The sequence below is a fragment of the Andrographis paniculata genome, unplaced genomic scaffold, assembly GCF_009805555.1.
Source record: "Andrographis paniculata isolate CXL003 unplaced genomic scaffold, ASM980555v1 Contig55END, whole genome shotgun sequence".
NCBI classification, from domain to species: Eukaryota; Viridiplantae; Streptophyta; class Magnoliopsida; order Lamiales; family Acanthaceae; genus Andrographis; species Andrographis paniculata.
The window spans coordinates 2,082,850-2,098,857 of record NW_026137590.1 but is presented as its reverse complement, the minus strand read 5'-3'; the positions used below and the strand labels follow the sequence as shown (position 1 = coordinate 2,098,857).

Here is a 16,008-nt window from a genome sequence, read left to right as displayed (position 1 = left end):
TATTAAGTTTAAAAATCATTTCCTTTTATCCTACCACATTAAAATTTTAGCTAATTCATAATCACATTTTTTTTTGTGCATACATATTGAGAATATTTTAAAAATACTTGAAATTTATAAATATTTTAAAAATTAGTAAAAACTGAGATTTGCATCATGATTGCATACATAAGACATACACTAGTAATTCAACAAATTTTTTTAATTAAAAAACTTCTTTAAAATCCAACACCATTATAAAATCAACGATTGAAACCAAATGACATGTTATATTAGTCGATCATTCAACAAATTAACTTTTGTTAGCTACACAAAAATATCATCGATAACGACGGATCGATTCTGGAAGATTTTGATCAATAGAATCAAAGTGATTTGGGCCAATTTAATATAATTTTATTAGCGTCGGGTCTAAGTATCTAAATAAGATTAATCAATGGTGGATTGTGATTAGTGGATAGAGCTGTTAAACGAACCGAGCTGTTTGTGAACTCGGTTCGGTTAAAGCTCGTTCGCGAACGTTAACGAATCGAGCCGAATAACATAAATAAGTTCGTTTGGTTAACGAACGAAGCTTTGTTCGCGAACATTCGCGAACGTTCGTTTAAATAATATATTTATTATAAATGTTATATACATATAAAATTATAATTTATAAATAAATTAAATATTAATTTAAAATATATAAATAAAATAATTTTAAATTTTCTTTATAATTTATATATAAATTTAAAAAAAAAGACAAACAAACTCGAACGAACTTAATCAAGCCTAAACGAGCCGAACACGAACACAAGCTCAAATAACAAAAAAAATCTTAACGAGGCGAGCTCGAACACTATAAAAAAGATCGAAAGTTTAACAAACGAACACGAGCCTTCTTCCCAAACGTTAAAAAACACTTAAAATTCCAAAAGAATGCAAGTCCAATGAAAAAATCACTGTACTCAATAATTTTAAATGATTAACATTTAGTATGAAATAGTAGTGGAGTGAAGTAATTGCACAATTAATGAACGAGGTACTGAGGAAATTGAGTGCATTCACAAGACAATAATTGCACAGTCAAAATGAGGAAAATAAACTTGAATAAAAATGATTGAAATTGTATGTTTTTTTATATAGTTTAAAAAATTTTAAATCGAATTTGATATTAAAATAATCGTATGACGTATGATGTGATGTTTTGTAAGAACAAAATATATATATATATATTTTCTAAAAACGCATAATCCAAATTGTAAAAACTCTATTTAAAAGATGTTCCACAACCAAATTCAGTCAATGTTTTCAATTACCACTAATATATATCCAAATTCAGTCAATGTTTTCAATTACCACTAATATATATATATATAAATATTATATCACAGAAAATTAATGTTAAAAAGTGTACAGCCAAGTTTCAATTCAGATAAAACAAATTCAAACATTCTGAATAATACATTTACATTGAAGGCAACACAACAAACAAGTATTTTGGTTCCCCAAAACTGCACTTACTTAGGGATGGATGGATGGATGAAGGGATCTCTTGTAATATGACCCAAAAACCTGTCAAACAAACACACATTTCAACATTATTTCTATAATTTCCATGTCGAAACTCAATCCGAAAATGGCATTACCTTAAATATATCGTTTTATAAGACTCATGAATATGAGAGAGCCGGCCCGGCGCTCTCCTATAGAAGAAATCGATCAATCATATGCTGTATGACATCTGCACCGTCTGAGTGCATGCTAAGGTCCTTCACCTGCAACATATTCGGGCGAGACAGAGGGCGCCATTATATGGATTCCAAAGTAAAGACTCATATGAGCTCCCGAGTAAGGGAACTGAAAAGTGATTAGTGAAGAGAAAACATTACTGTTAACTGAAATCATAAATCGTACGTATGAAATTTAAGAGCACTAATAAAACCAAACCAATAGGAATGGAACACGCGCGCGCGCACACACATATATATATATATAGAGAGAGAGGAAGGTAAATTCCATTATGCACCATGGCTTGCAGATTCGACTGTTTATTCTGAAAACTTGGGGCAAAGGGTATATTCCGACTGCAACTCAAAATAAACAACCAAATATGCAATCGTAGTTGTAATCGTGAATGTTTTATTAGTTTTAATAGATGGGGTTTTTGTATAAAATTTACATAAAGGGCTCAAGCAATTTTCTAACAATCTCCGCATACAGATTAACAAAATTCAGGTAGGCCTAAAGCAATTTCTTAACGAAATGAAAGGTTCACTGTAAAGTTTTATAAAATACACATCGGCCTCAAGTAAAATTTTTAACTAGACAGAGGAGGGTTCAATATGCAAGATTTCATATAAAACAAATAGGCCTCAAGAAGTTTCTTAACTGGACAGGAGAAAAGTGATTGTTCATTACGGAATTTACCTAAAAAGGAAAGAACTCGTTGCATCATAAACATTTTTTTTGTTTTTATTTTCTTCAGTTGTATCATACGTAACATCAATAGTATCCGTAAGATGGGAAGTTTAGAGAGGGACCTGAATAATACTGTGGGCAGCAAATTTCAGTTTGCTGGTGTGGAAGCTTACGTCAACTTTCTCCCACGACACCCGGGAGAGGCCATTCACTAATTCCTCTGCACATAGAGCCACGACAGTAATTCAATGCAAGGCAAGTAAATGCGGGTCAGAAATGCATGGAGCAGGTTTCCGTATGCCCCACGACACAAAATGAAAATCCTACAATAATACGGTCTAATTTTGGTAAACAACGAACAATAACCAACAAAATAGGTGTTTCCCATGTGCATACGGTTTTCTACAAATAAAGTTCGATTAACGTCAAGTCATAGCATTTATAGTTCCTCCAAACAAAAACAGATGCATACACCAACAAGATCCGACAGAAATTATTGCTGCGTCAATCATAGATCGAAATAGTAAGCACGACACACAGAAAATCACAAACCTTCCAGCTCATCCAGACCATCATTTCCCATTGTATGCCCGTCCTCATCCTGATCCTTGTCACACGCCTTGCAGCGCTCTTCAAACACGACATGGGGATATTTTTCGTCAACAGCATCCTCCCACTGTTAGAACACAAAATTCATATCAGCACAAGAAGAAATAATAAAGCAATCACAAGCCACAACAGTCGAGTACACGAAGAGAAGACCTTGGGCAGTTCACTGTTGCGCCTAATTGATGAAGTTCTCCACCCTACAATATCTGATCAAGAATTTATATGTTAAGAAAACAAAGTACTGGTTAGGGTTAGGAGACGATAATTCCAAACTATAAGTACTGAAGCCTAAAAAGCAAGGATACGGTCGTAGCCAACATTAGAGTATGCTACCCTGCGCTCAAAAGATCGCAAAGCAGACCTGCAAAGTTAAGTTGCGATCATCGAAACGCTTGAATAAATTTCCATGTTCAAGATTTAGCCAAAATTCACGATTCAATGAGAGAGAATGGTGAAAGTGTACATAAAACTGCCTTCTTCGTTATCTTCTAACATGCGTTTCAGCAACGGAGGCTTTCCCTCATCATCATCTCGAAGAAAGAGATGTCTCCCGGTTCTCCTAAATATTAAATGAATTACAAGACCAGCTACTCTCTCGAATGCAGGCACCCCAAAAAGAAACGGTACCTGATAGTTGCATGGAAAGTGACTTGTCATTAAAATTAAAGTGAAATCGCCAATTTTAAAACCAGTTGATATTTAAGGTTTCCAACTGAAATACAACCACCAAAGAGGATGGTTCATACCTGCTTATTACCCCTAGAACCGAGATGAGGAGTGGCAACAGTGATAAAATTTATTGGTTCAAGACCTGCTATTGTACCCTTCGACTCTTCAACACAATCATTACCTGATACTTCTTCTCCATTTCCCCTTTTTGGAGATTCGTATAACTTCCCAATAGTATATCTGGCCACGAGCCCTCCAACAGAATGTGAAACAAAGGAAATTTTCTTCAAACCTGGCTTCCTCTTGATAACTTCGACAACCTGACATTCAGATCAATGAGAAGCAAAATTATGGCGGGTTTAGAATCTACTTTTCATGAAATTAAGCCATTGCAAAAACCAACCTCTTTAGCCAATCGGTCCCCCATCACATCCACACCATCAAGAGTCAGCTTCGATGCATTTCTTTCACTGCCTGCATAATAAAAATACTCCGTCGGAAGGGACAGAAGGAAAATTCCATAGAGCACAAGATTGTATATTTAGGAATGCTTTACCACGAAACTAAAAGGTCGACGTATTTTATTAGACAAATACAAGATTATCTCAGGATATCAATAAATTCTCCCGAATTTGGATTGACAACAAAATCATATTATTGTATGCTCTCTCTCGAGTAACCTAAACAAAAATGGAAACAGCTCACAATTCTCAGGATCGAAGCATGGAGAATTTTTACGGCAGAAAATATACTTTTGTGTATCTATTTACAGTCTTGAACTCTTAAGTGGACTTAAACATTCGATCTGATACCTGAAGACAAAAATCGATAACTTTTATTTCACATATTTTGCTTATCTCAGATATGCTAAGAACAAAATGGATCTAAACCAAAAATATTGGCTAACACTGAAACGTATATGAAAATTTGGTTCAATAAACTTCTGAAAAAAGTATAAGAACACCAAAAGATGCACCGAACCATTTCGTTCGATTGGTGAGAAGAAATTTCTATCAAATCGGGCGTTGAATTCATCGGCATGTTGCCATAAACAGAATGCCACAACTTACAGTGAACATAAACTTTGTCAGGAAGCGTACGAACAAACCGCTCAGCAGCAAATTTCCAGTCCAATGCACTGCAATGTCAGAATTGCGATAAACAATCGAATCGATCAGCTTCAGAAGCAACAAAATTACAGCAATTCCACCCACAAAATTAACCGAATTTCACAAATTTCAAATTTGGGGGAAAATGGAATCGAAACCTAAGCAAACAAGAACACCAAAAAAAAAAAAAAAAAAAAAAAACACGCGATTGATTCCATAGACAACTATTACCTTCCTAGAATCCCATGGACCATAACAACGAGATGATTGACAGACGAAGCATCGGAGGCCTTGCAGCTATACAAATCCTCGCCGCCGTTCGCCGTCTCCGCCGAGCAAACCACCGCGCCTCCGCCGACTCCGTTCTCCATGTCCTCAATCTCACTCTTTTCCGCCTAATTCAATTTGCATTCATCCACTCGACAAAAGTGTAGAAATCAGGAACACGCCACTATCGAGCAACAAACTCCCATGAAAAGGCGAGAACACCTCGAAACGAAGCGCGGCTGAAGCTTTTCCCGATCGAATTGGGAAAAGGGTTTAGGGCAAAATTGCAGAGAGAGATGGAGAGAGGGAGGGCAGTTGAAATTGGAAGGGAAAAAGAAAGCAAGCAAGGAGGGATGGGATGTCGACTATGGCGTATATACGTGGCGTGGCGTGACGGTGGAATTGCTTGCAGCAGCCAAGATCAAGAAAAGCGTCACTGTTTCGGTGCGCTCCCTACGGTCCGCCGATCAAATGCATCCACGCCGTTGATTCTCTGTTTTTTGAACGGTTTGGATTTCCCCCGGCGGTGGCGCGTGGGACCCACCCACAGTCCATGCGTTAGATTGAAGATGAGAAATTCCTTGAAATGGTAATATAAATAAGATAGTTTTCGTAACGCATGTTCATTTTTTCTGTTGTATTATTTGTAAGTAATGACGTAAATTGTGTGTTTGTTTGAAAGATTTTTGGGATTTATACTCTAAAAAAAATATATATAAAATTAAATGTTTCATTCTTCTCATAAAAATGATACTATTTTTTATTTTTGTCCATCTTAAAACAAATGATAATTGTACTATATTCCTAACTACTGTTACGCATGAAATTTAAAATTATGTTAAAGAGCTAAAGAAAAAAAAAAAAAGAAAAATGGGCCTAACAATTGAGATGATTGAGATGGTCGAGGGGCATTGCGGGGAACCCAGGTAAAGTAGATGCATTTCTAAGGAAATAGTGGGTCGGAAGATCCGCAGGTCGGAAGGTCCGTAGCTCGGGAAGTCCGTGGGTCGGAAAGTCCACAGGTCGGAAGTCCGCAGGTCGGAAGGTCTGTAGCTTGGAAGGTCCGCAGGTCGGAAAGTCCGCGGGTCGATTGGTCTATAAGTCGGAAGGTTTGCGGCTGGACCAAACAAGTCGGATGGTCTATCAGTCGGGGGAGGTTTGCGGCTGGACCAACAAGTTGGATGGTCTGTAAGTCGGGAGGTTTGCGGCTGGATCAAACAAGTCGGATGGTCTATCAGTCGGGAGGTTTGCGGCTGGACCAACAAGTCGGATGGTCTGTAAGTCGGGAGGTTTGCAGCTTGACCAAACAAGTCGGGTGGTCTGCAAGTCGGGAGGTTGGCAGTCGGACCAACAAGACGGAAGATTTGCGGTCGCACCAAAAGAGCGGAAGAGTTGCGTTCGGACCAAAAGGGCAGAAGGTCTGCGGTCGGTTCAGAGAGTTGGATATTGTTGACAGTGAGCGAAAATGATACTTCGGTCGGTTGAGGGCACGTGTCAGCAGTAGAAGGGTTAGCAGACGGTTGAAAAAGAGGCATTGTAACCGTTCGGGCGACGGTTTTCAGTACCGTTTCTGAAGAGTATTTAAGAATTAAAATTAACAACTGACAATTATCTTCAATCAACTTCAACAAAAGCGAGGTCAGATTCGGGGATCACCACTTTAAACTTCTAACGTTTTAATTTCCAGTTAATTTTCTTATGTACCGGTATAGTGTTCAGAGATTCCTAATATCACACACTAATTAATCAAATTTGAGGATATTTTCATATCTTTGAATTTTACTTTTGTTTGTTGAAAAAATACATCAACGCTAACATAATAAATATCTTTATAATTTATAATATATTATACAAATACATTTTTATAACACACCATACTAATATGAGCATTTTTACCGATATGATGTTTAAAACTATTGTAAGAATATTAATGTAAATCCATAAAAATATAAGTGTATTTTTAATATGTAATGTGATCCATATTTATTATAAAAGAAAAAACTTTAAAAAAATAAAAGGAAACATATGTTTTTGTTTAGACAACAAAAAAATAGTAAAATTTATCTACGGATTAAGAGAGTATTATATTTTGTAAAAAAAATATAATTATTTAATATAATACTTCATTGGCCTCCTAATAATTGTATACGGATGAAGAGAGTCATATTTTCTGTTTTTTATTTTTAAAATATCAAAATTGTATATATATTTTTTATTAAATTAATTTTCAATTATTTTTTTTAGTATTTATAATTTTAATATATTTATCAGTAATAAAAGAAAATTATCTGACAAATAATATATACTCTCTCCGTCCGTCAAATTTATTCGCATTTTCATTTTTAGTTCATCCATTAAATTTATCGCATTATTAATTTTGACAAAGTCAACGAATCAATATTTAATTATTATCATTCATTCAACACTTATTTACAACAAATATTTTATTACATTCTCTCTTCATTTTCTTTTATTTTTAATCAAAATTTCAAAAATACCCCCAACTATCTATTATTTTTTAATAAAATATTCATTTTTCTTAAATTCCGTACCTGACTCAGATGAATTATTTTTAATGGACGGAGAGAGTATTATATATAAATAAATAATAATTTCAATTATATCAAATTTATAAAAGTAAATTTAAAAGTCGACTAAAAATATATATTAACATAATTAATAAATATTACAATGAAACATATATTAATACGTGTAAAATGAATGATTTATTTTAAGGTTGAATAAAAAAATTAGAGTAAAACAGCTATTCTAACGCAACTATTCAAAAATTAGCTTTTTAAAATCAATAAATTATTTCAAAAATTAATTTACCAGACATTGAAATTAACTTTTTGACTGATGAAATTAACTAAAATTTGTTCAATAAACTAATCGCACTCTAAACAGTTGTTTAAAAAAAAAAAAAGTGTATACATGTATATATATATATTTATTACTAACTATTAGTAACCATTTGAGGTGTATTTGTTTTTTTGTTTTTAAAATTTAAATAATAAAATTATTATTCAATTTATTTATATAAATATTACATTAAAATATTATTTAAATAAAAATTTAAAAATTTTACTTCTTGATTAATTGGAGAAAAGCTCAAATATTTTATTTTTTAATTGTTGTCTTTTTTGGACAATTAAATTTATGAATCCTCAAATTAATATATTCTCTTAATTGGTTTTTTTTTTTTTTTTAGATCATCTATATGTATTTGTTGATTTTCCAGTCGAATCTAATTTGTAAAGTATTAAATTTAAAAAAAAAAAAATTGCGACCAGAACAAAAATAATTTGTGTTTGGGACCATTTTCTTGCATATTAATTATTTTAGATTATTGAAAACAAACTCAAATAACATAACAGAGCTAAAAGAAAAAGACAAGAGAAGAAGAAACAGATTTTTATTTTTTATTTTTGTATTATTTTTTAAGAGAAGAATAGAAATAAATAAATTAATAATAATCAAAGTGCAAACAACTTATTTGTAAATAATAAAGATGTATTAATTAATTTATTTTTTTAACCAAATCAAAAAGTGTCTTCCCTTTCAACACTTGTGTTTGCTCGGGTTTAAATTTTGACTTAGGATTTGAATAGTAAAAATTTTGAATTTGAATAGTTGAATAATGTGATATAAATATGTGTTGATATGATATTTTGAATGTAAAATTGATTTTCAGTATAATATAAAAAATAAAAAATAGGTGTTTAATTTGACTTTTTTAGGAAAAAAAAAATATGTTGATGAATAGTGAAAATCTTATAAAATCACTCAAACACATACACTTGTATTTGCACTATTCCTTGTAGCCGCTAAATTCTACAGTTAAAATTCAGTACTGTGCTGACAACATATTGCAGCATAAGGTATTACTATAGACATGAGGCAACACACTACATGTATTTATATAATACAAATACATCACAAAAACTAACAATACAAGTTATAGTTTTATACAACACAAAAATTAATTTCAATACAGCACATACTGTCATACAACACACTTGTAATTATGAACCAACAAAACAAATATAACACATGTTATAGTCTTATACAACACAAATAATAATTGATTTCAGCACCACCGCATACTGTTATACAACATACTTATAATTATGAACCAACAACACCTGTCTTTACTATACACAATATGTGTTGTGTATAATAAATCTGTGTGTTGTTTATATATATTACGGGTGCTGACACTGTATTTATTTTTTCAATTCAGCATCCTAATTGTTCCCTTCAAGTTATTACTTGTTTGTTTTCCAAACAATCAAAGCTCTACCTAAAAACACATATGAGTATGTTTCTTTAGCCGAGTTTCCTCAAATTTTACTATTTGAACTCTATATTTCTCGAAAAAAAAATACATTTTATTGTAGTTTTGTTGACTTATACTTCGATCATTTATTTTTTTCTTTTAGAAAAATTATTAAATCATATATAGTTTTTTTTTTTAATTTTTTTTCTCTAAATATTTAATCATTATCCAATATTTTCTTTGAAAGAAATTAAAAAGACAATATTGTAAAGTGACTGCGAATTTCCACGTAATAAAAAAAAAAAATTCATAATTTGATTTAATCCTAATTGAAAAATAATAAATATCTTTAATATCTCTATACCCATCCCAGGCCCAGCTCAGTCCAACAGCTTGCCCCTCCTCCAAACTATCTTTCCATTTTATTTTTATTTTTATTTTATTCTTTATTTTCACATCCACAGTCGCGGGTCAGATCGGATCCGATTCGGATCCTGTAATACTCGAAACCCGACCCATTTATTTCCCTATGAAAACTAATGCGGGCGATTTCTAACCGAGGGCAAAGCTTGGATCTACACCCGAGGTTTTGCAACCGCCACGGCGAGCGCCACCGGCGAGCACCGGCCTGAAAATTTGAGGTTCTTTTAATGTCTTTTGAGGCAAGCTTCGTGTTAAATTTAATTTTATTCTGGTGTTTGAACTGATTCCTTTAGCCGAGATCATGAATCATCGTCGGCGCATTTGTGCCAAGTGAATAGTGTTCACCCATTGTTTTCCTGAAGTGGTTTTTTGAAAATCTATTCGAATTTTCCTTTTACAAATTGCCATTTCACTCCGTGATATTACTGACAGGAACTCAATTAGGAATCAGCAATTTATTAGATTTATTTCGAATTGTTCACTTAGCTTCATTAATAGCTGGTATGTTTTGAGGTTGTATTGGAAATGTAATGATGTTTTTGTGGGATTTTTTTTGCTAGAAGTTCTGGTAGAAATGTTACCAAGGTGGAGAAGAGTTTTCAGCCATATAAATAGGGTCAGTCATTTGCAGAGCAGGAATGGGTCTGCGCTGAGAGATGTAGCTGTTTCTTCATATAGGAATTATTCTAAGGTGGCTGCTGCTGTGGAGCCAAATGGTAACGATGATAATATTAAACCTGAGGTATGTGGATTTTTGAAGTATTTCTTTAACTGGAATTCAAGAACTTGGGGATTTGTTGGTTGTGTTTTGCTGGTTAGGGATGTTTTGGATTTACCTATCTATTGTGTGATGTTTTAAATGGAATTTGTATATTATGTGATGATTTGAATAGAAAAATATGTTTTTTTTATTGTGAATGAAAATTAGGTGTTTGAAAGCGAAAATAAGCCTGAAGTTTGATTTCTTGTGTCGACTTCCTAAACACTCTTGCTGTTGGGTTTGGATGTCTGTAAAGTGCTGGCTACATTATGTGCTAAAAAAGAATCTTGTGGTTCACTCAAAGTTGGGCCAACACGGAGAACATTTGAATCTTGTGAGATGTTATGAAGAGGGATTTAGGGTACTTTCATTAACACAGTAAGACATCTATATGATATACTAATCTGTAACTAGAGTGTTTGATTCGTAAGTTTAAGGTTGGGCTACATTTATATGTTTCTGTGAATATTGATAGGTATGCTCATTTTTTTTCTTTTATATGAAGGACTAATTCCCGTTAGCTTGAGGGAACTGTTACGATTGATGTTTCCTTTGTTCAGTTTGAGTAGAGCATATAGCTGTCTAATACCTTAATCTCTGTCCCTTATGTTCGGAAGCAATTTTAAGATTAGCCACATGTCAAGCATGCCAAATATAGTTGTGGTGTGTGGTGTGCATTCGTATTTTATCGCAAGTTTTTCTTTTATATGATAGCTGATGCCGACTATTGCTAAAACCGATTGATTCCTTAACATGTTCATAGTAAAACCATGTCTTCTGTAGGTGAATCTTAACAAGATGTTTTGGTCAAAGCCATGCTCATTGGCATTGCCAACTGATTCACCAAAAAGAATTGAAGATCCACACTATGAAGGCGTTAAACGATTAATGCTGAAGTTGATGCTATTCTACAGCAAGCAAAGCCAGTTCATCCGTTGGGCCAATGTTATTTACCTCCGTATAAAGTACCAAATTGATAAACCACCTATATATGATGGTTTGTTTTTTTTTTCTCTTGGTGACTTTCTGATGGGTTTTGTTCCAATGGAATTCATTTCCTTGTGTTTCTATTTCTTCATACATCTTATTAAGATTGTTAAATTAAATTGATGGGTAGAAGAAATACTTGAGATTTTAAGATGGACATCTGGTATCAATAATATGATTGTTGTTAGTTGTTTGACGTCATCGAAATCTATTGATGCTTACATGCTAATTGCTGATTTCTGTGCATGTCTTACGTATCTATATGAATTTTTGTAAGTTAAAAATTTACTAATGGCATAATTCATTTGATATGCAGCTTTTAGCCTGGAAAAGACATTTAAAACGACATTTTCATTGCTTGTGCTCCATATGTGGCTTATTCTACGCCGTTTAAAGGAAGAGGGAAAGGAAGGCGTTGAGTTGGGTCAATATTTATACGAGATATATAATCACGACCTGGAGTTAAGGGTATCCAAGGCTGGGGTGAGTTGTAGATTCCTTTCTGTTGCCTGTATAACTTCTCAATTGCTGTTTTATTAGCTTTGGTGTTAGCTCCATTTTGGCTCTGATATAATTGCTGATAAAAATCTTCACTATGTTGCATAGTTGACTGATGGGACAAAATCATACATAATACTAAAGCTTATGACATATATTTTTAACGCCATCTGTTGTCTCTCTCTGATACGGTTTTTTTGGTTAACTATTCTAGACTATCTCTAAAACTGCAGGTAAATTTGTTACTGACCAAATGGATGAAAGAATTGGAGAAGATATTTTATGGAAATATTGTTGCTTATGATGCCGCCATCGGAAAGCAGGATGATATGCAAAATGTCATCTGGAGGTACATCATTCTTCAGAAAAATTCCATTATCTGTTGGTTTGGCATGCTTTCTTCTTACCTGCCAATCTATAAAGCCATTAAGCAAGTCTTTAAAATTGCCGAAGAATTAATCAATAAAACTCGAACTTGCCAAGCTTAGCCCTTTAGTTTCACACTAGGCTATAAATCGTGATCATCTTTTCTCTTGTGTTACTATTCATATGCTGCGTTTCGTCCATTTTCATTAGGAAGTATTTTAGCTTGATGATGCTGCCATGATGAAGGGCAAGCTTAAGTCTCTGGCAAACAAATCTTATTTATGATGTTACTTTTATTAATTTATGTTTTTTTCCTTCTAATATATGTATATATATTTTAATGGTCTTTAGGAATGTGTTCTCGGATGATGGTACATCAAAACCAAGTGAAGCTGCCGTACTACCGGTGCAGGCAAGTTCTAACATCTCATGTTTCATAGAACAGTTTAATAGTAAAAATTCTCCAAAATTCCCCAAACAAACACATACATCAATATATTCAAATAATAAACACACATAATGAGTTTTAATTTTTCTTCTGTAATTACCTTCCAACTAAATATCGAATCTTCTAAATACCAATTCCAGTTACTGGGCGTAGATAGATAATGGAAAAGACAGGTTACAGGATCGGGAAATAATAATTCTTAGGGGTTTTCCTGATTTAGTTCGAAGACTCGTGATTGATTCCTAAATCCCTCAAAATTTCAGTGTTGTATCTTTTTCTACAGACCATTTTGGGTGGATATTAATTCAACCTTATTGTTCCCAAACAGCGAAAATAAAAGAACATGGTAAGATGCTCATTACTTTCTTTAAATTTCCAGGCTATGACAAGGTACATCCGCCGGGAAGCTAGTTGTCTGTCACTAACAGGTATCGATGAAAGTTTGTATCTATGCATTGATTGTGCCTTTTCTCTTCGACAGTGCTCTCATTCTCCGTAGCTGTATCTATTATTATTATTATTATTATTATTTTTTTTTTTCAAATTAAGACAAATAAATGGAATCTGAAAATCTTATAGGAGAAACAAAACATGAACATTATTATCTGTATTTGATCTCTGATTATGTGCAGATAAACAAGCCATATTTTCGGGCAACTTTGCCTTCACATTGTTGGATCAGACATCGGCTACGGATAGAGCTGCAGTGAAAAAGTAGCGCGCTTGACATTTTTCGGACAAAATAATCATGCGGCATTTATAGGTAATGAATGTCACCTTAATATTTAGTTTCAGAAACATATATGATGGCTTTCTGTTGGAGGTAGTTTTTGCTATGAATTGTGATTATTTCATTGACATACGAATGTTTTAAGATTATTATTGAGGGTGGGTTTGTAAATTATATTATTGGTGAATAAAGTTTTTATATTTGGCGAATTTTTATGAATATTATTAAAAAAATACAATATATATATATATATAAATCTAAACATAAAATGAATAGACATATAAGTTTTCATATTAGTAATGTTTTACAGTATTTTTAAAAAATAATTTGTTTAGTTTAGAGATATATTTAATTTATACTTAAAATATATTATCTTATTAATTTTTATATAATTTTATAAAAAATCAATATTCAATGTAAAGTATGATTTTTTATACTACTAACAATATTCATCAAACCTAATGTAAAAAGTGGAAACATATATGAAATAATTTTTTGTCCACTTTTAATGTATTTATTTTGTTATTTTAGTTGTCCACTCTCACAATGTATTTATTATTATTATTATTTTTTTGTAATTATATTTCTTACTTCAATACCATAAAATATTATTCTCTTTGTATGCAAAATATATACCCACTTTTGTTTTTAGTCCCGTCATTTAAATTTATTTCATTACTAATTTTGGCAAATGGATATCTAATTATGGAATGAAAGAGTACATTCTTTCTCTTTATTTATTTATTTTTTAATTAAAAAATTTCTAAAATATTTCAAACTACTTATCATTTTTTTAATAACAAACAAATAATTACATTCACGTGGATGAAAAGAGTATAAAATACTTTTATACTACCAATATTTTTATTTGATAGGATTAGAGACTATCTAGATTATAAATAAAAAGAACATAAGTATTTATGTAAATAATAAATTTGACGTACCCATTGGAAAGGGGCACATTCATTAAATAGTTGGAATGAAATTAGAAAAGGGAAAAAATATTTTTATTTTCATTAATGTAAACTACAATAATTAATTTTCGTCTCGTTAACTTAATTTTAAATTAATTAATTTTAGTGTCGTGATAGCTTATACAATACGGTCATATTAGATGATCCAGAAAACAGACTAAATTTCGCATATAATTAACATCGTTGCACGTTCATGTTTATGACACTGTAATGAATATAACTGTATTCACGCCTTTATTTTAAACATAACAATGTTCATACTTATGTTCGAGACCATATTCTAAACATGACCATGTTTTAGGCAATGTTTACATTTTTATTTTGAATATGACCATGCTCTAGGTGACGATCCTGATATGAACATGACCATATTCTAAGTCTTGATTGTTGCCACATTCTAAACCATATTTAGTTTTCTATTCAAATTGTTAATTATATATTTTTTTTTTCGTAGTACTATTTTTATCATTTTTGTCTATTCCATTTAAACATTTTTTTTTTCTATTTGAGTAAAGATAATCATATTCAAATACCAAAGTATCCTTAATTTTTTATACTTAAATTATAAACATAATATTACACATACAATTACATTATATTCAAAAGACAAAAATATCAAAATATTTTATACATTTTCATTAATCAAGAAAATACTGTTATTTTTTAATTTATTATAAAATTCCGAAAAAGTAAATCAATACTCTTATAATAACTTTACACATCATAAAATAGTCTTTAGATACAAAACTATGAGCAACAACATATTAGACTAAAAATTTTCAATGATATCAAAATTAATTTATTGTCGTTTATAATTAGAACAGAAATAATTTTTTTCCCAAATAAATATTTGGTTGGCACATTGATAGTTAGAAATCATAAGTATTTAAATATTTATATTATATGCGATATTTGTTTAATTTTGATAGAATACTACTTTATTTATATATATTGTTTATTTATGTTTTGCAGAAAAAAATAATAAAATTGATAGAATGAAAGCCAATGATTACAAAATTAAGGCAAAAAATAAAAATAAAATAATAAAAAAAAAAAGAAAATAGAGGGGAGGTGCAGTTTTTCACATGTTGAGGAACACAATGCAGAACAATCCCGTAAAAAAATCGCCCAACGACAAAATGTAGAAAAACTCTTCCAAATAGATCTTGAGTTCTTCTCCGTCAATCCGATCAATTTAAGATGATGTTTATTTTTGCTATTTTTGTTCTTCCCCCACTAATTGATTAGCTAATAGTTTAATTTTTCAGTTTAGAAGTGAAATAAACAGTTTGATTTGGATTTATGAGATTAGATTTACTTAGATTTATACTCCTTCCGTCCCATATCTATATATTCATTTACTTTTTGTACGGAGTTTTATAAATATTAGTATTATATTGGGATAAAGTAGAAATAAAAGTAAAAGAATTAAATTAACCCTATTAGTATTGTATGATATAAAGGTAATGACATTTGTGTAATATATTGT

At 31.6% G+C, this 16,008-nt stretch overlaps 2 protein-coding genes across 5 annotated transcripts; one reads left to right on the top strand and one right to left on the bottom strand.

The window, feature by feature from the left end:
• Positions 1–1,341: 1,341 nt before the first annotated feature.
• Positions 1,342–5,555, bottom strand: LOC127256464 (lipid droplet phospholipase 1). Its single transcript, XM_051282486.1, has 11 exons — positions 5,019–5,555; positions 4,749–4,816; positions 4,082–4,152; positions 3,756–3,998; positions 3,473–3,636; positions 3,315–3,370; positions 3,163–3,215; positions 2,953–3,076; positions 2,523–2,620; positions 1,629–1,757; positions 1,342–1,554 (listed from the first exon to the last, which is right to left on the bottom strand). The coding sequence occupies exons 1-10, from the start codon at positions 5,156–5,158 to the stop codon at positions 1,686–1,688; spliced, it is 1,089 nt and encodes a 362-aa protein (XP_051138443.1). The 5' UTR covers positions 5,159–5,555; the 3' UTR covers positions 1,342–1,554; positions 1,629–1,685.
• Positions 5,556–9,860: 4,305 nt separating this feature from the next.
• On the top strand, positions 9,861–13,754 carry LOC127256501 (uncharacterized). 4 transcript variants are annotated; one of them, XM_051282539.1, is made up of 8 exons: positions 9,861–9,974; positions 10,320–10,498; positions 11,300–11,513; positions 11,820–11,986; positions 12,235–12,350; positions 12,719–12,779; positions 13,195–13,243; positions 13,448–13,754. In XM_051282539.1, the coding sequence occupies exons 2-8, from the start codon at positions 10,331–10,333 to the stop codon at positions 13,531–13,533; spliced, it is 861 nt and encodes a 286-aa protein (XP_051138496.1). In that variant the 5' UTR covers positions 9,861–9,974; positions 10,320–10,330; the 3' UTR covers positions 13,534–13,754. The 4 variants fall into 4 exon arrangements, with proteins under 4 accessions (XP_051138496.1, XP_051138498.1, XP_051138495.1 ...); XM_051282541.1 differs by having other exon boundaries at positions 9,871–9,995; positions 10,317–10,498; XM_051282538.1 differs by having other exon boundaries at positions 9,876–9,995.
• The last annotated feature ends 2,254 nt before the right edge of the window (positions 13,755–16,008 follow it).

Excerpts from the sequence above, each read along its gene's own strand:
- LOC127256464 (XM_051282486.1), bottom strand. The coding sequence starts at position 5,158 with ATGGAGAACGGAGTCGGCGGAGGCGCGGTGGTTTGCTCGGCGGAGACG. Across the intron at positions 4,817-5,018 it reads GTCCATGGGATTCTAGGAAG|TGCATTGGACTGGAAATTTG; the intron begins GTAATAGTTGTC and ends CTGACATTGCAG. Across the intron at positions 3,077-3,162 it reads GCAACAGTGAACTGCCCAAG|TGGGAGGATGCTGTTGACGA; the intron begins GTCTTCTCTTCG and ends GTGTTCTAACAG.
- LOC127256501 (XM_051282539.1), top strand. The coding sequence starts at position 10,331 with ATGTTACCAAGGTGGAGAAGAGTTTTCAGCCATATAAATAGGGTCAGT. Across the intron at positions 12,351-12,718 it reads ATGCAAAATGTCATCTGGAG|GAATGTGTTCTCGGATGATG; the intron begins GTACATCATTCT and ends AATGGTCTTTAG. Across the intron at positions 13,244-13,447 it reads TAGTTGTCTGTCACTAACAG|ATAAACAAGCCATATTTTCG; the intron begins GTATCGATGAAA and ends GATTATGTGCAG.